General features: G+C 40.5%; 1 protein-coding gene across 1 annotated transcript in view; it reads right to left on the reverse strand.

The window, feature by feature from the left end:
• Pappa2 (pappalysin 2) overlaps positions 1-27,605 on the reverse strand; it is a 253,241-nt gene that overhangs the window by 160,098 nt on the left and 65,538 nt on the right. Inside the window, exon 4 of the mRNA XM_052737329.1 lies at positions 4,119-4,264. Within this exon, the coding sequence (XP_052593289.1) occupies positions 4,119-4,264 (146 nt within the window). The remainder of the gene's footprint in view (positions 1-4,118; positions 4,265-27,605) is intronic.

The raw sequence follows: 27,605 nt of genomic DNA on the forward strand, positions 1-27,605 counted from the left end.
ATGAGATGAGAGAGAAAAGTTTTATGACTTCCATCCTCTGAAATTACTCTGTGGTCATGAACTCCTTTGATAACTTTCCATGCCATATGAAAAGAACGTGTGTTCTGCTCTGTGTAAAGACACAGATTGATTCTGCTAATTGAGTCAAATTTTTAATCATATCTCTCAAATCTCTATATGTCTACTGAATGTTTACTTGTCATATCTTTTCTGAGAAAATTATTTAAAACTACCAGCTATGACTGTGTCTGTTTATATATATATGAGTATGTTTTTTCAAGGCATGTGAATGGTTGTGTCCAAATTCATCACCATTACATCTTCTAATTGAATTTACTCTTTTATAAAACGAGCTTTATTTGTTTCTGATACTCCGCCTAACAGTGTACTTCATATGATGTTAGAAAGCTGTTTTCCTTTGGATTAGTATTTGCATGGTATTTGTTTTACTTCCCTGTACTTTCACTTTAACCATTTGTATTCTTAGATTTAACATTGGTCTCTTATGAACATCAGGTAACAGGGTTTATTGTGAGTTTGACAACCTTTTAGTCTGACCTGGGGCCAAAAGTCCATTTAATGTTAATGTAATCACTATATTAGGTTTTCTTCTTCAGAGTTTCTTTTGTTTAGATTTTTTTAATTGCATGTGTGTGTGTGTATGTGTGTGTGTGTGTGTGTGTCTGTGTGTGTGTGTGTCTGTGTGTGTGTGTGTGTGTCTGTGTGTGTGTGTGTGTGTGTGTGTGTAGATATTTGCACATGAGTATGGGTACCCACAGCATCTAGAAGAGGGTGTCAGAATCCCAGGAACTGGAGTTACAGGCTGTTGAGAGAACACGAAGTAGGTGCTGGGAACTGAACCTGGGTCCTCTGCAATGGAGCAGTATGCACTCTTAACCACTGAGCCAGCGCTCCAGCCTCAGTTGGTTACTGTCTTACTAATCAATCAATCTTTAGACATAAAAGAATCTAAGGATGACAACGTGGCTTTTAATGTTGTGAAATCAGTGCTTTTTCTCAACAGAGGAAAACGGAGATCTTTAAATGCTTTCATTTCCTGTCCCTTTTTTGTCTTTTGTAATATTTTTGTTACATTTTGATTCTACATATGAATAAAGCTAAAGGCATTGCTGTATGCTTTTGATATTTTCACTCTCTAGCATCATCAGTTACTTTCTATCTCTCTGTCTCTAACCAAGATTGTTTTCTTCTTGCTTCCTAACCTTTTCCAGGATGTCTTTCAGCACTCATATACATTATCTCTGATTTTATTTGTCTGAGAATATTTTATATTTTTCCTTTTCAAATGATATTTTTGTCAAATTTAGAACTTTAAGTTAACAACTATTTTCTTTAACATTTAAAAGATATCATGATGCCAATATTTCATGCTGTATGATCTTATATTGATGAGATACAATATTGTCTTATTATCATACTTTTCAGATAACAAATCTTTTTTCCACTGTCTGACTTGAAGATTTTTCACTTTGTCTTTGGTTTATATCACTTTGCCATGGTCCAGACATAATCTTCTTGAACCTATTTTGTTCAGAGTTTATAAAATGTATTTGATCTGCGAATTGGTAAATTTTGTCAGTTTGAAAGGTGGTCAGATATTATCTCTTTGAATACTATTTCTATTACAATTTCTTTCTGTTCTTCTAGTACTCCAATTTCATTAGCAATTTTAATTAAATAATCTAACCAATTAAATATTTCTCAAGATGTTTTCTTATCTTTTCACCATTTTCCTCTCTGAGTTTCAATTTATAGAATTTCTTTTAGGGCTTTAATTCTTTATCATTGGTTTTCTACTAACTTTTAAATTTGAATTACTAGTACTACTTTTCTAAAATTTTCACTTGATGATTTCCTATAGATCCCAGTTCTCCTAAACAACTCCCAAGCTTTTATGCATTTTTACACATTGGTCAATTATGTATATTAGCACAGTGTCTAAAAACTCTAATATCTAAATAATTTATGTGTCATATTGTCTTGTTTTTGTTGTTGAATTGGTTTTGTTTTACATCATTTGACTGTATTTCCTGAAAATATCAAGTGATTTTAGATTGACTGCTGGATACTATACATAAAATTGTGTAGGGTGCTCCTGACGGTATTGACGGTAATATATAGAAGGCATTTTCCTTTGGTTTCCACTTAGTACATAGGCAGGAGGATTTCCTGTAAATACCAGTTGAGAGTGTTTCTGGTTGGATTTTAAGCCCATTATAAAGCAGCCCACTCTGCCCTGGTGTATAATGTCTTTAGTAATCCTCTCCTTGATAGGATAGCAACTTCATTTTCTTCCTTTCCCTTCTCTTATGTGACTTTCGAAATCCCTGTTCCACTTTTTTAATCTCTTAGAAGTCATTTTGGACTTGCTTTCTAGGCTTTGGCTCTGAGAATGAATACTTAAATAATTAGCAAATATTCAGGCCCACTTCTGTGCTTTCCATGTCCCTGGGTCTTGGGCCTGAACTCTGTCTCACTGGTGAGTCTGAAGGAAACTAGATCTGATGTCATCAAGCAGCTAATGTATGAGCAGTTTATCTACTTTTGTATTACTGAATGAATATTGACTCTTTTTTCATATCTAATAAAATTAGAAGATATTCAATAATCTACTCCATCTCAACAACTCTTGTCAAATGGCCAAATTTATTCCCATAAAGAACAGAAGAATGACTTTTTAAGATTTGAGATTGAGACCCAGCAGCTGCTGCCTGTACCTTGCTGCCAGAGCCCTTCACACATCTACCAGAAAGGTGACCCTTGGTGATTAGAAAGGTACTGCCCCACAGCGCTTTGCATCCTCTTAGCTACTGTTGTTTTGATGAAGCAATTCAAATCATCCAAACTCACTATTGATTGGATTATTTGACTAGGACTCTCTAGTCCATCCATTGTCACTAGGAAGGTTACAATGATTTACACTGGCTTTCATGGAGAACATAGTACCATGAACACAGTTTACTTAGTCACCCTGGAAATGTGTGACTGAAAGCTGTCTGAATTTCCTAGGGTCTCCTTAAGTGTCTGAGCTAAGCAAGAGACCCACCTGCTTCATAGTACAGTACTACCAAACAGATTTTGCACTTTGGCCACCTGAGTGATATTTTTCCCTTTAGGCCCCTCTAAGACTTAAAAATGGATCCAGCAAATTGGACCTCACCTGGACAATTTATTTGCATGCAGGGTTATATGGCTGTTGTTTAGGGGTTTTGTTGTTGTTTTCTTTCTTTTTTTTTGAGTAGGGATCTCACTCTGCAGCTCAAGGTAATCTTGAAGAAGTGATAATTCATATTTCTTGTCTCAACATCCATGCCTGGCATTATACATATGAACCATGACAATGAGCCCTCTTTTTTTTCCCCTGTAGTTAGCTCTTTGGCAGTTCTATACATGTGTATGCTACATTCTGGCTACTTTCTCCCTCATACCCTTTTTAAAATCCCTCAGATCCCTATTAGTCCCACCAACTACCTGTTCCTTTCCCAGATTCATGAATGTTTTGTGATCCATTTATCTTAATCATAGTTACCTATGTGATCACTGGATTATGACTACCCATTGGAGCCTGGTTGTATCACCTGTGAATATACAACTGAAGGCAATGACTCCCCTTTCCCTGAATCTATCTAACAGTGAGAGATAGGGTCCCCCAAGTCTTTCTTCTAGACTTGTCTGGCTGATGATGAGCCCATTCATATTCAGACCCAGTGCAGCCATCAGTAACTGTTGAAAGTTCATGAATGCAATATGATCTTTCTTTTACTGTTTATTTTGTGATACAATTTCAGTAAGTAGCCCAGGCTTGCCCTTGAAATGTGATCATTTAGAACCAACATCCTTAGTAGCTAAGATTAAAGGCCTATGCCACCAGGACTGGCCTGTGTCTAGATTACAGGGTCAGTTTAGAACATTCTGGGTGTTTGATCTACTACCTCTTAGTTTTTACTTGGAAACCTTTTTTAGACTCCCCGGAGCCATTCTCAATCTAAAGCAGTTAATTCGTTGACTACATATTTCTCGCCTCCCCCTCCAAACTTGCTTTCACAAACTCTTCTCAAATATCCTTGCTTTTATCTATCACAGTTTGTTTCACTTACCCAAGTGACTGACAGCTTCTTTGTCCCAAGGCCACGTGGCAGCACCCGCAAGGTCTTCCCGGACTGAGCTGGCGAAGTAGACATTGAGGAAATGAGTGCTGTTGAGCTGCAAGGCCTCCTTTAGCTCCTTCACACTCATGTATGCCCTGGGGAGCAAGCATAAAGAGAGACCATCATGCCAAAGGGCAGATAATGGCTCAGCCAGATCTGATTATCATCATGGTATTTCCAGTTGCCAAAGACTTTTGGAAAGGTAGAGAGGCAAGAGACATGCCTATCAGGAAGTCTAGGAAAAGACCCCAGTATACATCTGAGATATTTTTTCCATTAAGTAAAAATCCTACTGCTTTGAAAAACCACAATATCGGCAGGAAGTCTCTATGTTAATGTTATTCTCATTTCTTCATTTTTTTTCTGAAATTATTTCTTCAAGATCAACCCACTGATGTTAATAATTCTTTGCTTTGAGAATCATGCCCTGGATGGTGAAGAAAGCCTTCAACCTCTCAGCTTTTTATAGGTGTCTTCATACTCCCTTGTCCTTATGATGGCAGGAAGTTCAGTTATATGTGTTTCATCACATGTCTATAGCAACCATTATTTTTTAAAGGAAAAGGTGACTAGGAAACAAGTTGTAAGAAGCAAAAGTTAAAAGAATTTTGAGAGTAGAAGACATCATAAATCTCCTGTAAATGATAGTGAGCATTAATTTCCTTTTTGTATCCCTTAATCCATATATAATCCCCCTCTCTACTCCTATTTCTTTATGATAATAGTGGGTTGTCTGACTGATACCCACGCTGGATAGTTTTATTTCAATCTTACAAAAGCTAGAGGAAGGAACCTCAATTGAGAAAACGCTTCCATAAGATCCAGCTGTAGCCTTGCAGAGGTGGTGCATGCCTTTAATCCCAGCACTCGGGAGGCAGAGTCGGGCAGATCTCTGTGAGTTTGAGGCCAGCCTGGTCTACAGAGTGAGATCCAGGACAGGCACCAAAACTACATGGAGAAATCCTGTCTTGAAAAACAAAAACAAAACAAAACAAACAAACAAAAAGATCCAGCTGTAGGCAACATTGTATAGCATTTTCTTAATTAGTGGTTGATGGGAGAGGGTCTAGCCCACTGTGGGTGGTGCAATCTCTGGGTTCATGATTCTTGGTTCTATAAGAAAGTGGGCTGAGCAAGCATGAGAAACAAGCCAGTAAGCAGCATTCCTCCATGGCTTCTGCATCAGCTCCTGCCTCCAGGTTCCTGCTTTGAGTTCCTGTCCTGACTGCATGTGACAATGAGCTGTGATATGGAAGTATAAGCAAACTAAATTCTTTCCTCCCTAAGTTGATTCTGGTTTTGGTGTTTCATCACAGCACTAAAAAACCTAACTAAGAAACTGCCTTCAAATCACTAAACAATATTATGTATGAACTTACACAAAGAATTGAAGGTCTGTTAAAACATGACTCCCAAAACATCATAGATTATTGATGTAGCCCTTAGTTGCCTCTCTGGAGTTGAATGTGGTCCCCTATTGCTGAAGGCACCACACACTTAGGACACACAACTCAGAAGACTACAGAGCTGAATCTTCCCTGAAAGCCTCTTTCTTCTGGTCTAGCTTCCATGGTTCCAGAAAATACTATGCAAGCTGCCAAGGAAGAGAAGCAATTAAACCAATGATTCTCAACCTTCCTAATGCTGTGACCCTTCAATACAGTTCTTCATGTTGTGGTGACCCCAACCATAAAATTGCTTTTGTTGCTCCTTCATAACTGTAATTTTGTTACTGTTATCAATTGTAATATAAATATTTATGTTTTCTGATGGTCTTAGTTGATCCCCATGAAAGGATCATCCAACCTGCAATGGGGTCATGACCCACAGGTTGAGAGTCACTGAATGAAATAGCCCTACCAAGCTGCGACACTGCAGCAATTACTAACATGACAAGATATGCATAAAAGTACAAGAAGTGCCACTTATGTATAAGTGGCCACCAATTGCTGTCTAATTGGACTTAAGGGGGAAAATTATCCCTGGTGCTGGAAATTTAGTTAGCTTCCTGGGGCTAGCAAGTTCATAGATCTTAGAAAAGAATCTACTACTGCCAATTTCTAGACTATCAAAACTCCTAACAGCATTCTAAATCTTGTCCTTTTACCCATAGATAAGTATAGGTATCATCTCTGTCAAAGAAACTCCTCTTTATAGCAAATGGAGACCATCACAAAAAAACCCACAAGTGATCACAATACAGAGATTAATGGATGGGGTGGGGCAGCTCCAAGGTGTACATGTACATCACAACTCCTGCATCTATGACTCAGGGGAATTACAGAGGAGAGGAATGGAAAGACTTTAAGAGCCAGAGAAAAAGGGAGTTTATTGTGATAGTGTGTCCTCTAGAAATGTCAGAGAAGCTGCAAACATGAAGTCTTACCAATATGGCTGATTAAACATGACCTGAACAAGGATAATACCAATAGACATGTCAACATGGACAGGGTTCAGGGGTGAGGGATAGGGATGGACAGAAGCCCACTTGGCCCCAACCATATATAAGAAACTTATAAGAAACTACAGGCAATTTAGGATGGCTGAGAGCAAGAGAAATAGTCTTCCTCAGGGAAAGGCACACCAATCCAATACCAAATGGTCAGATCTGAAAACATACATACAAGTAACATTATACAGAGTGAGCATGCTGTAATTACGTAATTTAAGAAGGAGCAACTAAGCCAGAACTCAGTAGTTCTTAAACTTAATAAGTACTTCCTACAGTGGTCATGTTGTGCCATCCCTAATAGAGGAGAAGCTAAAGCCAGCTCTTCACAGCTAAAGCCAGACACACATAGGTTTTAAATTTCCTTTAGGATCATGTTTCATGGCTTCTCTTCTACTAGACCAGACATAGGCACTGAAAACTCCCAACTCACACTAGGACAGCATGCCTCTTCTTCTTTTGCTTACACAGCTTCCCAGCCATGCTGCTCACTCCATTTATTTAACCCATGTGTAGAATGTGCTGGCAAGGGATGCCCAGGAAATGGAAATCCCAAGAGAGACAATTTTTGTGTTTCTTGGAACAGAACTAAAACAAGGAATGGAAGCAAAGAAAAAAGTTGTGCTGTAGACCTTAAGATGCTTTGGAGAAAGGGGTTTTTAAATAGTACTTTTACTCCCTTGTAATATCTTGGAAAAATAGTTTTCGGCCACAAAAAATCATCCAAGCTCCGTGAGGTGCTGTTGGATGTGATCAGAGGGATATTCCTTCAGCTGCTTTCCTGGAGACGCAATGTTTTGGGTTCTTGCCTGGTTTTCCCTGGACTTAGTCATATTCCCTTTGTTTTTCTTGTTTATTAAAATAATTGCATTATGTTTTTCCTGATGGTTGGGGTGATGATGACATCATGTAGATCTTTCATGTGGAAATGTTTCAATAACTGAGGGTGTGGAAGAAGAGAAAAAAACTAGAAAAGGAGTGGGATGGGTAGGATTAAAGACAGCCTACAAGAAGAACAGGGTACCCAGGATAAAGCTCTAGCTCTATTCCTTTTTGGGGGTTCCAATTAAAACTGGGACAGGGTACTTTAACAATTTGCTCTCTTTTTTACTTATTCACTTTGCCTAAATTCCCCTGTTCCTGACATGACTTCCTTGGGCTATCTGTGTGTTGCTGGCTTCTATGTCTTCCATTTGCCAGACTTGGCCACCACCCATCTGTCCTCTCTCAACCCAGCAGTTCTGTTCATTTCTCCTGAGCATCCTCCAAAAGGCCTCCTCCCACTCCAGCAGCAGCATCAGGACCTGGTTGTACTCATCTCCCTTTCTTTCTTGCCCAGTTCTTTCCCCTATCACAAATTACTCTTCCAGATGAGAATGTGGATGTCATGCTAGTGGAGAATGGAGTGTGGCTGCTCAGATTTCTGCACTCCACAGAAATATAGATAGAGGTCAGTAAGTCTAAGGGGGGATAAATTTTCAAAATCTAGAGACAGTTGGAAACAGCCCCTAATTGAATTGATAAGAGAAACATTCATTTTGTTGGAAAAGACTGTTGTCCTGATTTATATCTAAACCAAAGATGGTCAAAGTGTGAAAGTCAGTGTGCCTGTTTCCTATGTACAACGGCTTGTCTTCTGTAACATTTACAGCATTTTAAATGTTACTCAGAGCTAATGAAGATAAATGTCTTAGCTTCTGGACTAACTAAAGTACCCATGACTTGGCTCAGATTTAAGGATGTATCACTGGATGTAGTTCATAAATTCAAGGCTGAACTTCTTACTACAGAAATGATTTACTACGAGATAGATGATATTGGTGGTCAGGGTTGTCTAAGAGACTCCCACAACATTGTAGACTATTGCTGTTGTCTTTGGTTACTGCCCAGAGGTTGAAGATAAAATATCATGTACTTCAAACACAGGACCCAGAGCATCCATGCTGGATCTGACCTAAAAGCCTACTCCCTAAGGACTGACTTTCACAATACTAGAAGGTGCCATGTAAACATCAAAGGAAGAGAAGAAAACCAGTGGTTTTACCCAGTTACATGCTTTTGAACTACACCAATGACCAGCATATCACAATATCCCTAAGGGTGCATTAGTGGCATGAGTACCTTGGTAGTAACCAATAACTCTCCAGTTAGACTTAAGGCTCACTCAACAACAAGAAAATCATGTCTGGTACTAGATACCTAGCAAACTCCCTGGGGCTAGTGGTTAGGGATCTTGGAGGAAAACCTATAAATAACCAATTTACTAAACCAGCATAATTCCTAACTACATTTGAAATATTTACCCTTACACCCACAGATAAATATGGGTCTCACCCCTCATCAAAGGATCTTCTTTTTGCAACAGATGGAGACCATTACAGAGAACCACAAAGAACCAAAATGCAGAGAAAAAGTGATCATGTGGTACCCAGCCTACAACTCCTGCACTTAAGGCTTGATGATGATAGCAGAAGAGGAGGCTGGAAGATTGTAAGAGGCAGAGGATCAGGGGATTTGTTTTGAGATTGTATCTAGAAATGTCAGAGAAGCAGCATCCATGAAGTGACATCAGTATGGCTGCCTCAGCAAAACCTAAATATGGATGACACCAATAGACACGCTAACATGGAAGGAGAAAATTTCATGGGGCCCCAAGCCTAGTCAAAGAACTAGAGGCAACAACAAAAGGCTGAAAGCAGGAGAAATAGACTTTCCCAGGGATGACACCCCACCACACACACACACACACGCACGCACGCACGCACGCACGCATACTGGTTATCTGATGCCAAATGGTCAACCCTGAAATCATATACCTACAAGAAATTTTATACAGACTGAGGAAATTTTATTTATATACTTAGGAGTATATATGATAGGAACACACACATATATATATATATGTTATATATTAGGAATACATACGTGTACATATATTTTTTACTTATATATCAACAATTAACGAAAAGAGGCCGTGAGTTTGAGAGGGAGGCAGAGAAATGGGAGGGCTAAAAAGGAGGGAAGGGAAGTGGGAAAGTGATAGAGTTATACAATTATATTTTAATTTAAAACATTTTAAAAGAGAAAAATGAATTTAATATTTGAGAGAAGGTAAAATGGTGTACATAATTGTAAGAAAATACAGAAGATTCATTAAACCAATCTGAACTGTGCATTAAAAAGGATGAACTGCATTTGCTTGCTCGGTTTCTGCCAGCATCTACCTTTACTTGCATTCTCCATGCTCTAGATAAAGATATCTCACAGGTGAGGTAGAGCATACCAGTAATCCTGGCTCTTGATCAGCAGAGGCAGGAGAATCTTAAGTTTGAGGCCTGCCTAGGCTACATACAGTATGAGAAACTAGCATGCTGAGTAGCAAGATATGAAGATATGACAGACAACTGCTCACTGTGGAACCCACAGTCACTCTTCCCACAGTCAATGTGAATATCTCTGGAGGAGGAGTACTGTACAGAGGAAGAGAGTCTCCTTCCCAGAATGAAACACAAATGTCCCCAAGGACTCTCAGCCAATTCTCTTTGAGAAAGAACTTGTGCAAATCTGGGATTTGGGGATATAGATAAGTCTAAACCTTCGTACCATCCAGCTTTCTCCTGGGACATAACAGGCCCTCAAAATATCAATTAACATTTTCCCAGCAAACCAGCACAATTGCAGTGAGTTTTCTCTCCTATCAAGTTTCTCCTGTTCTTAGGTACCCATCATGCCAACCACACCCTTTTCTCTTTCGTTCATGACCCCATCTCCTGCTACTCCACAATCAGAAAGGATGACAGCATCTGGCTCAATCTTCCCTTCATCTCAGCTCCTCTTCATGTTAGGAAATGTCAACATTTATGTGAAACATCCACAGAAAATAAGGAATAATTCTTGACTTCCTCACCCCTCATGGCATACACTCCATTCTCCTTTGGGTATGCTTTCTCATTACCTCCTTTTCTTAGATTAACTTTAAAAAAATATACTGCCGGGCAGTGGTGGCGCACGCCTTTAATCCCAGCACTCGGGAGGCAGAGCCAGGCGGATCTCTGTGAGTTCGAGGCCAGCCTGGGCTACCAAGTGAGTTCCAGGAGAGGCGCAAAGCTACACAGAGAAACCCTGTCTCGAAAAACCAAAAAAAAAAAAAAAAAATACTGTTAGTCTCGAATAGATCATTCACTTCTCTATACTTTCATTTGTTTATAAATGTCCCCTCTCTAAGATTATTTATAATCTTCAATACTCCACCTTGTCCTAATATAGCCAACCTTTTATTCTTTAGACTTAGTAGTTGATCATACCTCTTTCTTTGATAATAGAAGGGAGGCTACTCATCATGAAATCCATCACATTGCGCCCATAACCACACTTCAGTTTATTTCCTTCATCACTTCTGTTTATTCTTTCCTTTGGTCCCACAGGATGAGGTTTGGTGAGTAAACTATAACTAACACCCTTTTTTCCCTTCTTCCTTTCCAATTCAAATTTCCTGAAAGTTATTTATTCATCTTCCATTCACCCATGCACCCCCTAATCCAATTATAAACTGTCTCTCATTTATATCACATTATCAGAACTGCATTTTTTAAAGTTGTCAATGACATCTTCATTTCCTCTCCACAACACTGAAAATGAATCTAGCCACTGTGGTCTTGGAACCCCTTGTATCATTTTATATTATTAGCTACTTCTGCTTTAAGCTCTCTACTTCCTTTACTTGATAGCAATGCATTTTCCCCAATGTCGTCCTCTGACCAATCCCCTCCCTGTCTCCATGGTGGGTTCCTCTTCCTGCTTCTAATCCTCCCCAATTATTCTGCCCATACTTTACTCACTCCCCATGTTATCCCTGGGAACTCTTTACTCTTAAGCTTTCAAACACCATCAGTGTTAGGATGATTCTCACATTCTCTGTTTAGCTGCTCGTACATTTTTCCCCAAGGTTATAGCAAGATGTCCCTCTAGCAAGCAGGCATCTAGACTTAGTTTACCCACAGACATCTTGGAAGCAGCATATCAATGTGGAAAGTAGCCCTTTAAGAGTGAAAAAGAAATAAATGTATCTGAAATAGCAGAGCATCTAGCAAAACTAAGGATGGTTTTTCTCTGTGTGTGGATTTGCCAGAAGGTTACATTTTGGGTTATAAACAAAAGACATGGGTAATCTGGTTTAATGGTGCCTCAAAATTCTTGCCCTACTCTCAGTATCAGATAATATATATATTATAAAATTTATAATTTATATGAGTATGAGCGAGAGCACTGTGCCATGTGCTGGTACAGAGACAGGCAGAGGCCAAACAAAAAGCAAAAAACAAAAACATATTCACACACACACACACACACACACACACACACACACACACACACACACACACAAAGTGAGCATTTGGCAAATCACAGGTAGGATTTGCCATTCCACAAAACAAGAATCTTGGGTCACTTGCCATAATAGATACTGGGAAAGGCTTGTATTTCCTCAGCATCCAACATCAGCAGGCATAACAAGCCATTTTTTAAGACTGCTGCCTAGCCAGCTTTGAGGCATCTCTAGAGGCAAAGATTCTTCCCTGCAGGTCTCATTCTGAGAAGCCATGGCAAGTTAGGGAACTGACCTCTGAATTCATGAAGAGCACTTCTAACAAGAAGTGTAAAACCCTATGTCAGAACAACACATTCCACACAGCGGAAAGCTTTGACCCACAGACCCAAGTGAGTCTCATTAGCTCCCAGATGAGGAATACACAGTGGCAAGTGCTTAAACATACCAGGGCAGTTACTGACATCCTTTTCCAGTACCTAGAGGCGAAAGTCACCTCAAGCTGTAATACTCACAACCCAGCCCATGAACTACACCCTGTGTTTGTAGGGCAAACCTCAAGATCAACACAAAATATCTGCTCTCCTTGGAAGACAATCTGAACTCATACACACACAAGTGACCACACAGGTAGTGTGCACCTGTACATATGTGAATCTATATAGATATTTATGTAGATAGTCTGTGTCTGCTCATACTTGCAAGATTGCCATGCAGAGATAGTCTGGAACTTCACGCACACTGTGACCAAATAGAGACATCTATACACCTATGCACAAATGAGGTGATTTGGGTGTGAAATGCCTCCATCAGGGAACATGTTTGAGGACTTGGGATCCAGCTGGTGGCACTGTTTTGGAAAGTTGTAGAACCTTTAGTAGGTGGAGTCTTGAAAGAATTAGATCACTGGGGTCAGGAATTTAAGTTTTATAGCTCAGCTCCACTTCTTTTTCACTCTCTGCTTCCAGATTTCTGATGCATTATGACTCTCAGGCTCCTGTTCCTTCCACCATGCTTTCCTGCTGGAACTATAAATAAAAGCTAGCTCTTTCTTAAATCACTTCTTGTTGCGGGTTTGATCACAGCAATGAGAGAAGTAACTAATACAACACACGAGAAACATCATGGAGACATTCTGGTCCTGTGCACATGTGAGAGACTGCCATCCAGTTTTTACCCACTCATATACAAGTAATCACATACAGATATCTACACTTACGCACACATGAGTGACCTCATGGAGACACTCTGCACTTGTAAATATGCAAGTGACCACATAGAGGCAGGCTATTTTTTCTGTGTATGTTTAAATGACATTAGAGACAATTAGAACTTGTGTATACATGATTGCGTACATAGAGACAGTCTGTGCCAATGCTCACATGAATGACTACAAAGTCTTCAGCTTTATACACACAAGGACCTGCATAGAAACAGCAGTCTGTACCTACACACTAATGACACTGCCACAGAGACAGCCTGTATTTATACACATGTAAGTGGCTGCATAAAGACAGTCTATACCTATTAACACTGGAGTGACCTCATAGAGACAATCTGTCCCTGTGTGCATGTGAATGACCTCACTGATGTCTAGGTACACACCAGCAACCATTTAGAGACAGTCTGTCCCTGTGGATATGCTAATGACCTCATAGAGACAGTCTATACCTGTGCACAGGTAAGTGACATCCACAGACAATCTGCCTTTTCACATTTGCTAGTGAGCTCATAGATGTAGTCTGCACTAGCAAACTGAACAGGTAGCTCTCAAAGGATAAAGTGAAAATAGCCAGTAAACATAAAAATACTCAATGTTTTTAACCAGAAGTGAAATAAAAATTAAAACATTGAAGGCTGGGAGGTTGCTCAGTCAGTAAAGTGCTTGCCTCAAATCATAGGGACCTGAGTTCAATTTCCAGAACTCATATGAAATAAAACTGGTACAGTAGTATATGATTGCAATCCTAGCACTTGATAGGCAGAAACAGGGGGGTTCTTGGCCAGCCAGCCATGCCTACAGGAGATAGACTCCTCCTAGAAGCCATAGGTGCCAAATAAAAAGCTCAGTACCAAGTGTGACATATCCCCCACCCCTCCAGTTCTTGGTAAGGGTGTCCTAGAGACCCTCAAAGCAATACCGATTATTACCATTGCTCTTGGTTGCTGTAATAACTTGTTGATAAGACACCACATAATATCATCAGGGTCATACTCCTTCCCCATCCCCAAAGGCCCAGAGAATATTAAAGAGTAGTGGGCAGAAATACTGTAAATTTAGAGGTCAGGAAGGAACAGGACAAAATGCATTTGCAACTTGGTAATGCCATGTTTTGGTTGATATCCCTGGGAGGCCGGCCTTCTTCTGAAGGGAAATGGAAGAGGAGTGGATATGGGAGAAAGGGGAGGTGGGGGGTGCACTGGGAGGAGAGGGGAAGAGAGGAAACTGTGGTTGGGATGTAACATATGAAAAATAAATAAATAAATAAATAAATAAATAAATAAACAAACAAACAAACAAATAAATAAATAAATAAATTGTATGCATGCACGAAATTCTCAAATGAATAGTAAAAATAATTAAAATCTAAGAAACAATAAAGTGGTATAATAACTTGATTTCTGTTTCTCCCTAAATAAAAAGATCTGGTAATACAGGATGATTGCATTTCTCTGATGGAAGAAACTGACAATATTTACAATAGTCAAGGCTTGTAAAACTAGACTCGATTTCTAGTACAATACATTTCAAACGAGGAGGTATGATTCCAGTGCCTAGGACTCTACAGGATAAAGTAGCTCCCTGAGAGTGGAAGGGCAAATCTTAAAAAACAATTTAGTCTTAGATCATCCCAACAAAGCTAGAAAGAACATTAAAATATCAAAAGAAAAATAAAGAGTCGAGTGTTAGGGAACTCCTGGACTAAATTTAATAAGAACTACATATAGACTTTGGAAAGGAAGAGCTCATAAAACTATAAAAGAAAATTAGGTAAAAAAAAATAAAGCCAGGAACTAGTATAAACATGAAAAATATGCAGAGTAATAAATTTTAAATTTCTCATTCCTCAGACTATTAATTAAAAATGCAAAAAAAAATACAATGAGAAAGCAAAAACATGGAAGAATATCCTGAACTCTTGGAAGTATTCTTTGTTACCAACTTGAACCATCATTGAAGTATATTCAAAATCCATTAACCTGACATCCATGTATTTGCTTCTAACAATAACAATAGTCTCAAATAATTTGGCCCCAAATATATGCAATATACTCCCTACATAATTTCTCATGTAAAGCTCACAATAACTTTATGAGGTCAGCAAAATCATTTCACTTTACAGATAAGAAATATATTAAGATAAGGCTTATGGAAATTTAATGTCACCCCAAAACTACACATTTGGAAGAAAATTTTAAATGAGAATGTCTCTTACTATAAAACATGTTCTCTTCTGTTTTTAAATTGCTTTTATTATTATCTGTGAGTCACTCGCTCTGCTAGGTCCTGATGATGAAATCTATAATACATTATAATATAATATGTAAAGTATATATTATACTTTCAAGAAGTCTAATATACTAAGACAAGCATGTAAACAAATCACTAAAATGCACAGGAATTGGCACCATATTCAGAATGCACACACAATTTCATGGAGGAGTGGAGGATGAAGCAAAGTTTGCTTGGAGAGTGGGACGTCAGTAGAAGGGTAGAAGGTGCTCCATGCTGCGAATTAGCTTGTGCTTGTCTCCATCAATCTACTCCTAGTGTGTCCTACTCTTCTATAGAACATAAACAATACATTTTGTACTTGTCTGTTCTGCTTTTATGAAGGGATGTCAATGTGGTGCAGATTCCACCAATCATCATGTTGGAAGGAAAGCTGGAAGGAAAGCAGGAGATGAAGACTCTCTCTGCCTGCAAATATTCAGAACAACAGTGTTCTGGCATCTTCTATTAATAGCATGGTACCTGAGATGCAAGTTTTAAGACAAATACTCTTTGCTGCATGGATCTAGCTGACATAACACAACTTGTTGATGTCAGGAGTGACTTCTTAAGTTTTTTACAGCAGCTGGAGAGTGTGTCCTTGGAACAAATACTGAAGCAGATATCCGGGATGCCGGTCCTCACTCTCTGTGTCAGGAACAGCATCTCTGTGCATAGACCAGTTCCCACAGATCCTAAAGCATTGATTTACCTGATGCCACGCCTTAAGTCCAGCACCTCATGCTTTTCAAAAATGTTCTAAGTGACTCCGTTTTTCTGTTTAATTCCTTGTTGATGTTGCTGCTGCTGCTGAAATAGTTACAATGGTTTCTCTTTTCTATAATCTTCACTAACTCAGAGGTGGTATTCCAGCTAATTTGCTCTCAAGGTAGAAAAGTCAGAGGAGACATATTCAGGTCCCATGGTCACATGACAAAAGGAAACTAGAAGTTCTAGTTAGTTTAAGAAATAGTACAACCCCTACATTTTAATGAATTAGTTTACAGAATCATGAAAAATTGTTCCCTAACATCCAAAAGGACCAACTGTATTGCCTATGTAATCAACACTACTCTTTGATGCTGATGGAGTGGAAGACTGCAAAATATTTCAGCTTCCAGTTGCCAGAAAAGGAAAGACTTAGATGTTACTAATCAGAGAAGAAAATGTCAGTTTTGAGAAATGTTTTCATAATATTGTTAAATATATGTGTTTTCTTACACAAAAGAAAAGTGATTCCTGGGATCAACATACCTACGCTGGACAGGAAAACAATCCTTCATGTTTCTTTCATTTCTTTGGTTGTTTTGGTTTTTGTTGGATTTCTGAAGCAAGCAAATTCTTTAGGGGATATTAGATCTTAGGTCTAGAGGGCATTGTGCTGGCTAATTTAAGGTCAATTTGATACAAATTAGAAGAGGGAATATCAACTGAGAAAATACCCCCACCACATTGGCCTATGGGAAAGCCTGTGGTGATATTGTGTTCCCCAGTATATTGTGAACTCTAATAAACTTATCTGGGGTCAGAGAACAGAACAGCCACTAAATATAGAGGCCAGAAAATGGTGGCACACATGCCTTGCTTGGAGAGTGGGACGTCAGTAGAAGGGTAGAAGGTGCTCCATGCTGCGAGCATTCTGGAGGCAGAGATCCATCCAGATCTCTGTGAGTTCAAAGCACTGGAAACAGCCAGGCATGGCGACACACACCTTTAATCCCAGGAAGTGATAGCAGGAAGCAGAAAGGTATATAAGGCGTGAGGACCAGGAACTAGAGCCTGGTTAATCTTTTATGCTTTTAGCAGCAGTTCAGCTGAGATCCATTTGGATGAGGACACAGAGGCTTCCAGTTCGAGGATACAAGATCAGCTGAGAAGTTGGCGAGGTGAGGTCAGCTGTGGTTTGTGTTCTGTTTCTCTGTTCTTTGAGCATTCACCCCAATACCTGGCTCCGGGTTTGTTTTGATTAATAAACCCTTTTAGGATTCGTGCTACAAAAGCCTGTGTTACATTTTCTTAATTGCTTATTGATATGTGAGGGCCCAGCACAGTGGGCAGTGCCATCACTGGACTGGCGGTCTTGGGTGTTATTAAGAAAGCAGGCTGAGCAACCATGGAGAGCAAGTCATTAAGCAGCACTCCAGCTTGGCTTCTGCTTCAGTTCCTGCCTCCAGGTTCCTGCCCTGACTTCCAGGACTATAATGTGGAAGTGTAAGGAAATAAGTATTTTCTGTCCCAAGTTGCTTTTTGTCATCATGGGTCTTTTGTTGTTTTGTTTTGTTTTGTTTTTGGTTGGTTGGTTGGTCAGTCGGTTGGTTGGTTTTTGGAAACAGAGTTCAGGGTTTATCTGTGGAAGAGCTCTGGCTATTCTGAAACTTGCTCTGTAGACCAGGCTGGCCTCAAACTCACAGAGACACACCCGCCTCTGCCTCCAGGGTGCTGGGATTAAAGGCGTGCACCACCATTGTGTGGCTCTTGTCACCATGTTTTGTCACAGCTTTAGAAACCCTAACTAAGACAGGATTTGGTAAATGTCTCATGAGATCTGTATAAACATGAAGCAAACTGTGACTAATTATAGATTTATAACCACTTGTTACCAAATATTTGGGCAACCCTATGAGGAGACAGTTTTCTTCTCCCCAGAGAATACAGCAGCTACGTATCATCTTAGAAGCTTAAAATACTCCTCACTGGACAATAAATATGATGTCATTATTTGGAAGTAGACTTCCTAGATACCAGAACTGTGAAAAATAATTTTCTCTATCATCTTTTCATAAATTACCCAGTCCCGGCATTTTGTTTAGCAGCACAAATGGATTATTTGTACAATGTAATCACATTTAAATATAAGTGCACATACATGCTAATACAGATAATGTATTTCTAGAAGAAAATAAAATATATGGTAGGGCTTGAAGTAATATTCTTTGCATATGTGTATATTTTATTTTTTAATGTTAAGCAGTTTTCTAAATGTTTCTCTAAAACCAATAACATGAGGTAATAAAAATAAATAAAATATTGTATTTTGTGTATGTGGAGTGTGTGTGTGTGTGTGTGTGTGTGTGTGTGTGTGTGTGTGTATGTGTGTGTGTGTGCTGGTTCATGTATGTGTATGTGCACATATGCCGGTGCATTTATGTGTTGGATGTGTGTACATTCTTTTATTACCTGGACAGAGCTCTCAGAAGGCAAGCATCATGCCTTTCTCAATGAAACAATTTAGAAAATTATTTTCAATAGTAGCCAATGGCACGTAAATACTAGATGACAGCATTATGATATAGATGACCTTAAAATGGAAAATAGAGAATGTTCCATCCCTTCTCCCACTCCCAAGGTCACAGATATCATCCAGCTGTAAAATAGCCTCAAAACCGCAGGGTTCAGTTAAATTTCAGAAAGTTTGAACTTTCAGAGTAATCTGGTAGGACCTGCTCCCTCTGGTAGACAACAAGGGATAAGTACATGCAGAGACACTTCCCATTTCTGTCTTTAACAACTGTTTCTGTGGTGACTAAAGGAAGAAACACTCTACACTGATAAACTTTTGGGTCTGGACAGGAATGGGCAGTGTAATTCCACAGACCTTATGCTGGATTTAAAAATATGAAGCTTTCCCCAGGAGAAACAGTCCTTGTGGGTAACTGGATCGGGCACAATGCATTCCAGATAATGATGAAAACCCATGCAGTCATTTGATATTTTATTCATTTTCTGTGTCATTTTTTTTCCTCCTCCTAAAGCTCTGTTCTCTGTGTAGAGCATCTGAAAAGCGTTTCTTCAAATCCTATTTTCTAGCAAATCATTATTCTATAAGTACATCACACACACCCTTACATACAGACACATATATGCTTCCTGGGAGTCAGATCTTTTTAGAATATACATGTCAAATTAAACTCTCAACTTCCATTTTTACTGAAACAGCAGAACCAAATGGGCTCCATAGGAAAACCAATGACCAAAACTAACTTATACATTAACTTGATATATCAGGCAACATGCTCCTTAATTCAGAAGGAATTTATTGAACTACTAAATATGAGATGTTATGTTCACTAGCCAGGACCCAACACTGAACAAGTCAGCATATCTACCTTCATAGATTGGGTCCTGATAGCAAAGCCACCAAGGACAAAGGCTTAGCAGATGCTGCGGTAGGAAAAGTAACCAATGCTCATAGGATGGCAAGAGCAGGATCATCTCAACAAGGATTGGGGGGGGTTAGCAAGGCCTTCCCAGAATTGACATCTACATGAAGACCTGGCAGATGAAAAAAGTGTCTTAGAGTAGGGCACGCCAAGGGAAGAAGTGGTGGCCATTGTATGAAGGCCTGGGGAAAGGAGAGGAATTAACTAGTAAGAGTTATGAGGAACTGGAAAGACTGATGCTAAAATGACTGACAGCACTCACATCCTAGAGGTCTTGCACATCATATTACAATGTTTATTGCTTTGGGGGGAAAGAGAGCTGGCTCAATGGTTAAGAGTACCATCTGCTCTTCCAGAGGACCTGGGTTCAATTCCCAGCACCCACATGGCAGCTCCATCTGCTCTTCCAGAGGACCTGGGTTCAATTCCCAGCACCCACATGGCAGCTCACACCTCTCTGTAACTCCAGTTCCAGGGCTTCTAACACCCTCACACAGACATACATGCAGGCAAAACACCAGTGAACACAAAATAGGACTGAGATTGCCTTTTAGAAAGACCACCCTTGAGAAAAATACAGAGAATGAGTTCAAAGATGCAAAACATGAAGCAATGTAGATAGTGAATAGGTTGTGGTTGGTTTTGAGGTGGATTCATAAAACAGAACCAACAGAAACTGGTAACTGATTAGGTGAGGCAACGTGAGAAGGTGAGATTCTTAATGATTCCCAAAGGTTGCTGTGGTGGCACTATATGCTAAGTCAGGAACATCCAAGTTCATGGCCAGCCCTGACTACACAGTGAGACTTAGTTAAAAATATTTCTCCCCAAGTTTATATTTGAATACCTCTGTCACACAGAAGCTCCAAATTCAGAGACAGTTTGAGGACCCTGAGGTGATCAAATTAGAAATATGTAGAGAAATAAATATATATATATTTATATAGAGAGAAATATATAGAGAGAAATATATATATATATATATATATATATGGCTCTGAATGTCTAAAATATTCATAAATTTAGAGAACATTAAAAATTAAGTGACAATGAAAGGTATGAAATGAAAGAAGTAGTCATCACTGCCTTCCTAATGGCTAGATACTCAGTGCAGCACATGTTTAGGGAATTAGGAGAGGCAGAGACTGAGACAGAGAGAGACAAAAAGGAGAGAGAGATCGATTTTTAAAAAAATTCTCTGAATCATGAAATCTGAAAATCAATAAAGAAGCAGAAGCAATGTTATTTTTTTCTGTGTTTAAAATATCATGTTAACCTTTGAATTACACATGATGGAACATAGAAGGGAAATCTTTTAAAAAATGTAAAAGACCCCAGTCTGATTGAAAGAAAGGTGTACAGGATGAGTAAAGAAGACATAGGATGATTGCTGTAGAATAGTGGATTTTTGAGACTAGGGAGAAGTTGGCAGAGAGGCCTGAGGCTGAGCAAAGAGGAGGCAGGAAGGCATCCAGCAGTGCTGGCTTCTTCAGTGGGGAGAGAGAAGATCATTCCAAATGTTCTTGGCAGTTGCCGTAAAAGAAGAACAGAAAAGTGTCTATCAGGAGGAGAAGTAAGGAGACGATTGGTAACGTTGACAAAAGTAATTTCAGAACAATTGAGACCAAAACCAGAGTGTGGTTGGTTACAGAGTAGTGGGGGAGGAGATATGCTGAAGGAAGTGGCTGGCACAGATGAGACTCTGACCATGAAGGAAGATGCCGAGGAGGGGAGGGAGAGATAAACCAGGAAAGAGGGGAGGATGGAAAGTTACTATCATAGACTTAGGCATGACGACATTGCTTGGAGAGAAAGAAGCCAGAAAGCCTGAGGATGAGGAATGACAACAGAACAGAGATAATTGAGATGTGACACAGAAGCCAGGAAGTGAGACCTACCTTACACAGGTAGGTAATGTTGGTGTACAACACACCCAGAGGCCCCCATCCCCCGTTCCTCTGAGTGCCAATGGCTAACAGTTGAACTGTCTTTGGAGAATTCCCTGAGCTGCAACTGGATCACAGGAGATGTTTGCCTCCTCCCAGAAGCAGCTGATAGCCAATGACTCACTAACAGAAGGGGACAAAAAGCCAATCTCTTTGCCCCAGACTTAGGCTCAATCCCTGGTGCAATTCATGCTTCTGAACAACCAGAGACTGGCGAGGTTAGATCCCAAGTGAAATTGCATCCTTGCTTGGGCTCTTGCCATGGCTTATCCCATTGCCTTCACTGCTATGTGGTAAAAAGAACCCCTCAGTAAATCATATGAGCCGAAAGCCCTGACTCAGGCTCCACATGTTGGACACAGAAGAACACGTGTCATGTCCATGCGCTAGAGGAGGAGGGGGAAGGGAGGGTGGATAGAGATGGTTTTGAGAGCCTATGGTATTATAGAGGAAATGCTCCTCTGGTTTAGGCTGCAACCTTAATGGAGTAGAAGGTGAGGGATCTCCTATGGGCGAGGAGTGAGGTGAGAGGCATAAAGATCTCAGTTTTAAAAGGTGTGAAACACTGTTACAGGAGAATAAGGCAGAGGAAAGAGCTTACAGAGGATACAAGAGGATTAACTGGCTAAGAGCAGAGGGGATTCGGGAATTAATAACCCCATGCTCACATCGCCGTTTATAAGTTCTGCTTGAAAGCAGCTGAGAACTCATGTCATTAATAGCTGTACCACTCAGAGACACTCATTGCCACTGAGCCCTGTTATGATTTAAATCTGAAATATCCCTAGTGGGCTCATGGGTTGAACACTCAGTCCCCAGCTTGTAGAACTCTTTGGAATCTTTAGGAGATGGGGTCTGACTGGCAAAAATCGGTCACTAAGGGAAGGCCTTTGAAGGATAAGCCAGTCTTTCTCTGCTCTCCTCGTCCAAATCATGTGAACAGCCACCATCGCCTTGTGTCCCTGCTGCCATGGAGAGAGGTACTCCATCATACCTTCCTCACCACAGTGGTCTGAAATCTCACTGAGGCTGTGAGCAAAATTACTCCCATGAAGACACAGCCCACCACTACTCCCACGAAGACCCACCCCACCATTACTCCCATGAAGACCCACCCCACCATTACTCCCATGAAGACCCACCCCACCATTACTCCCATGAAGACCCACCCCATCATTACTCTCATGAAGACCCACCCCACCATTACTCTCATGAAGACCCACCCCACCATTACTCCCATGAAGACCCACCCCACCATTACTCTCATGAAGACCCACCCCACCATTACTCCCACGAAGACCCACCCCACCATTACTCCCATGAAGACTCACCCCACCATTACTCTCATGAAGACCCACCCCACCATTACTCTCATGAAGACCCACCCCACCATTACTCTCATGAAGACTCACCCCATTACTCTCATGAAGACTCACCCCACCATTACTCTCATGAAGACCCACCCCACCATTACTCCCACAAAGACCCACCCCACCATTACTCTCATGAAGACCCACCCCACTATTACTCTCATGAAGACCCACCCCACCATTACTCCCACAAAGACCCACCCCACCATTACTCCCACAAAGACCCACCCCACCATTACTGTCATGAAGACCCACCCCATAACTACTCTTATGAAGACCCACCCCACCATTACTCTCATGAAGACTCACCCCATTATTCTCATGAAGACCCACCCCATTACTCTCATGAAGACACGCCCCACTATTACTCCCACACTCACCCCACCATTACGCTCATGAAGACAGCCCACCTTTATTGTATATCTAATTCAAGCCCTAGAAGAGAATGGTCCTAAACTCATTCCTCCCTTGCTGTTCACCAAATCCATTAAGCTCTATATTCTGAACAAATCTAGAATTTCTACTCCCAGCCATTCTCTCTACTGTTTCAAACTATCACACCTACTTCCACAACTTTGTTGCTGGCCCTTTTCCAATCTCTGTCAATTCTCTTCTATTTCCCTCATGGAAAGATAATCAACTCATTTTTATTCTTAAAATATGTCCAATAGTATTTGGGACAGAGTCAAATGACTTAAAATGTCAGGACCTTGCGATTTCTGAGCCCATGCTCATGTTTAGCTTCATCCCTGGTCATTATTCCTTCTATGCCCCACACTATAGCTCAATTCTTATACTACAGTCACTCCCAATTCAGTAAAATTGAACACATGTTTCTGCTGTGGGATGTTCTATATTGCAAATGTGTTGCTGATTAGTCAATAAATAAAACACTGATTGGCCATTGGCTAGCCAGGAAGTGTAGGCGGGACAAGGAAAGAACAGGAAGCTGGGTAGAGAGACACTGCCAGCCGCCATCAGGACAAGGAAGATGTAAAGTACCGGTAAGCCACAAGCCACGTGGCAAGGTATAGATTAATAGAAATGGATTAATTTAAGCTGTAAGAACAGTTAGCAAGAAGCCTGCCACGGCCATACAGTTTGAAACCAATATAAGTCTCTGTGTTTACTTGGTCGGGTCTGAGCAGTTGTGGGACTGGCGGGTGGCAGAGATTTATCCTGACTGTGGGCCAGGCAGGAAAACATTAGCAACAAATGGCGTCCAACGTGGTGGCAAGAGTTTCCACCTAAAACCTGAGAAAAAAGATTCTAAAACGGAGCTAAAAACAGTTCCTAATTTTCTCTCTCAAATGAGCGGCAGCCTGCCGGTTTGAGCTACTGGCGGGTTCCTGGCGTGCGCGCTCGACCTGCAGTATGGCGGAATGAGGCCTCTGCAAATGGCACATTAAGCTGTGTGGTGGATTTGGCCTTTGCTAGTACAAAACAAAAAAAAAAGAGGTTTCTGGGCTACATGCTGCTTTGATAGAAGCATAGACCCACTATTTCTGAGAGTTGATGGCTCCCAGAGCTGGCGAAAAACGTATCACTGCCATGTTGGGAAGCTGAAGTGGGCGGAGCCAGCAGTGCCAGCGCTGTTTCAGGCTTAGAAGGCTGCAGTTCAAAGCAATAGGCTCAAGCTAATATAAAAAAATAAGCAACGTAAAGATGGCTACCACACAAAGAATCTGGATTATGTTCTCTTTGATATTTGTAACTACAGAAAAACATTTGATTACAAAAGCTGTTAAGTTATGCCAAAATGTATATTTTAAAGGTACCTTGACTTCAAAATTTGGATGTAAGGATATGTTGCTTTGGAAAGGAGGCTCTGCTTTTGTTTCCACAGAAAGCCAGAGGCTATGGATTTGTTCCAGATTAAGATACATCAGGTTTGACCAGCCATGACCACCTGAAAGGTCTCCGATGACACCATGGCCCAGATGATTCAACATCCAGAACCGTTTCAAGGCAACTGGCTCAGACGATACACCCTCATGGACTACTCCATAACCCTAAATTATTCTTTGTGTCCCCATAAGATACAGCGCCCCCCTCCAGCAGGAAGTAGTAAGAGAAGCTACGCCCAAATTCCCAAATTATATGTAATTTTACTTTGTTAAGGTTAAAACCTTCCTTTTTAAAAAAGAAAAGGGGAAGTGCTGTGGGATGTTCTGTATTGCAAATGTGTTGCTGATTAGTCAATAAATAAAACACTGATTGGCCATTGGCTAGGCAGGAAGTGTAGGCGGGACAAGGAGAGAACAGGAAGCTGGGTAGAGAGACACTGCCAGCCGCCATCAGGACAAGGAAGATGTAAAGTACCGGTAAGCCACAAGCCACGTGGCAAGGTATAGATTAATAGAAATGGATTAATTTAAGCTGTAAGAACAGTTAGCAAGAAGCCTGCCACGGCCACACAGTTTGAAACCAATATAAGTCTCTGTGTTTACTTGGTCGGGTCTGAGCAGTTGTGGGACTGGCGGGTGGCAGAGATTTATCCTGACTGTGGGCCAGGCAGGAAAACATTAGCAACATGTTTCCTATTCCTAGGTTGCTGGGGTTTGATGAGGTTTTTCTTCTAACTTTTTATTTGTCAAAAGTTAGTGTAAGACTGGAAGGATGGATCATCAGGTAAAAGTGCTTGCTACCAATAGTAATGAGCTGAGTTCAATCCCCAGAACCTACATGACAGAAAGAGAGAACCAATTCACACAAGTTGTTCTTTGGTGTCCATGCATATGCAACACACACACACACACACACACACACACACACACACACACACACGTTATTAAATAATAGATAAATAAATAAAGGGTTTTTTTTGTTTGTTTGTTTTGTTTTTAGAGTTAGTATAGATGTCATCTCTTTCCAGGAAAGTCTCTTTGACATCAGCTCCAAATTCTACATCTACATTTGGTTACAGTCCCTGGTAACCACTTAGTATGCCAAGCCCCTCCAGAACAGTACTTATCACACTGAATGGGTGACTCAAGACACCTTTCTCTAAACACAGCACATCTTGCCTAATTATAGACTATGTGTTTCTCAATAATGAGTCCTTAAAAGGGATTACAATAGTCCCACTGCAGTATGTATGGACTATAACTCAGAAAGTAATCGTTTTACATCTATATTTGACCCCCTTTGCCATAACAATTAGAGCAGAGATGAGAAAATGGGTATTTAAGAAGATACTCATCACTCAGATATGCAGGGACAAGTCCTTTTGGCTGTAAGATGAAAAACACAAAGATATGGTACTTAAAGCTTGTTGGGGTCTTACAACTTCCCCAGAAGTTTCTTGAACCAACAACAGACATTCATTTGTCACTGTCATTAAGGGACAAAGGACCCTCCACTTCACTTTCTTCCCTGCTAAGTTCTTCTAGGTCCATGGAGTCTGTGGAGACACTGAGTACCCGTGTTGCCTGGTGGCTGGGGACATTTTTATTTGCCGTTTGCACTGTCATTTGTAAACTCCAACTCTTGCAGAGCCTTTCTACAGCCTGGTAGCCACCAAAACAACTCTATCCACCTGAAAGTTGTAAGTGCTGTGGTGGCCAGGGCAAGAGGAGTCTGCAGTCACATACCGAGGCACCCACCACAGCCTGCCCACTCAGTCCCCTCTCCCTGGCTTGTCTCTTCTCTGAGAGCTGGGGTCCAGAAAGCACACCTTCTAGCCATTCTTTTCTATTTCCTCTTCCAGAAGGGCAGGGTCCACACTCTACTAAAAAGTGCGTTTCCTCTCTTCAACCCTTTTCTCTCTACTGCCCTGACTCTAGTGTTGTGAAGCCATCTGAGGATCATTTGCTGGCTGAGCGATCATACACAGACTATGGCCTTGTGATGACTCAGGCTCTTGCGGTCTCCCTGTGTTTACCATGGGTATTCGATTCCAGCTGGATTTCCCTTTCCCCTGGAAACCTACGGCTAAGCTATTTCTCCATTTTTCTCCTTTCATGCCACATACCCTTTCACCACCAATGTACTCTAAAAGAAGTGTGTGTGTGTGTGTTTGTCTTGACAAGGAGAGTGAAAACTGTGGTCCAAAGGCAGTCTGTGGCTACCTTTGGTATAGCCTGTAATAAAAATGATTTTTATATCCTGCAGAGTTGTAAAAAAAAAAAAAAAAAGAAACAAGGAAAAAATGCAAGAGATAATGTTTTATGTGACCCACAAACCCATAAATCCTAAATATTTATTATCTAGCCATGTATAAAAAAATTACAGAATTGGGCTCTACATTGAGGTATGAGTCTTTGAGCATGGATCTAGATTCAGTCAGATAGGATTCACAGTCTAGCTCTGCTACTTTGAGCTCTGTGACCTAGATACATCTGTCCCACAAAATATAAGTCCTAAATGATGTGAGCAAAATGGCACATTATGTAAAGCACTTGATGTGCACCTAAGAAAGAGAGAGTAAATAGTAGTTCTCTCTGTTAATTTTTAATTGAGTGAGGCCTAACACATTTTTATGTGTATATGAAAAAACACAATACCCCATAAAGTCAAGGCATTTCCAGACCAATAGGTGAACCAAGTCACTTAACCACCCTGTGACTGTATTTCTTGCAAGCAAAAAAAAAGGGGGGGGGACAGTGCCGTAGCGATGGTTCTTTCTATATTAGAGGTAAGAAAATGGTCTTGTATATGGTTTCAGAACATCATGGTGAGAGGAGTAATCAAAAG

Source organism: Peromyscus californicus, unplaced genomic scaffold (genome assembly GCF_007827085.1).
Source record: "Peromyscus californicus insignis strain IS unplaced genomic scaffold, ASM782708v3 Scaffold_14__1_contigs__length_90479793_seg_2, whole genome shotgun sequence".
Taxonomy (NCBI): Eukaryota; Metazoa; Chordata; class Mammalia; order Rodentia; family Cricetidae; genus Peromyscus; species Peromyscus californicus.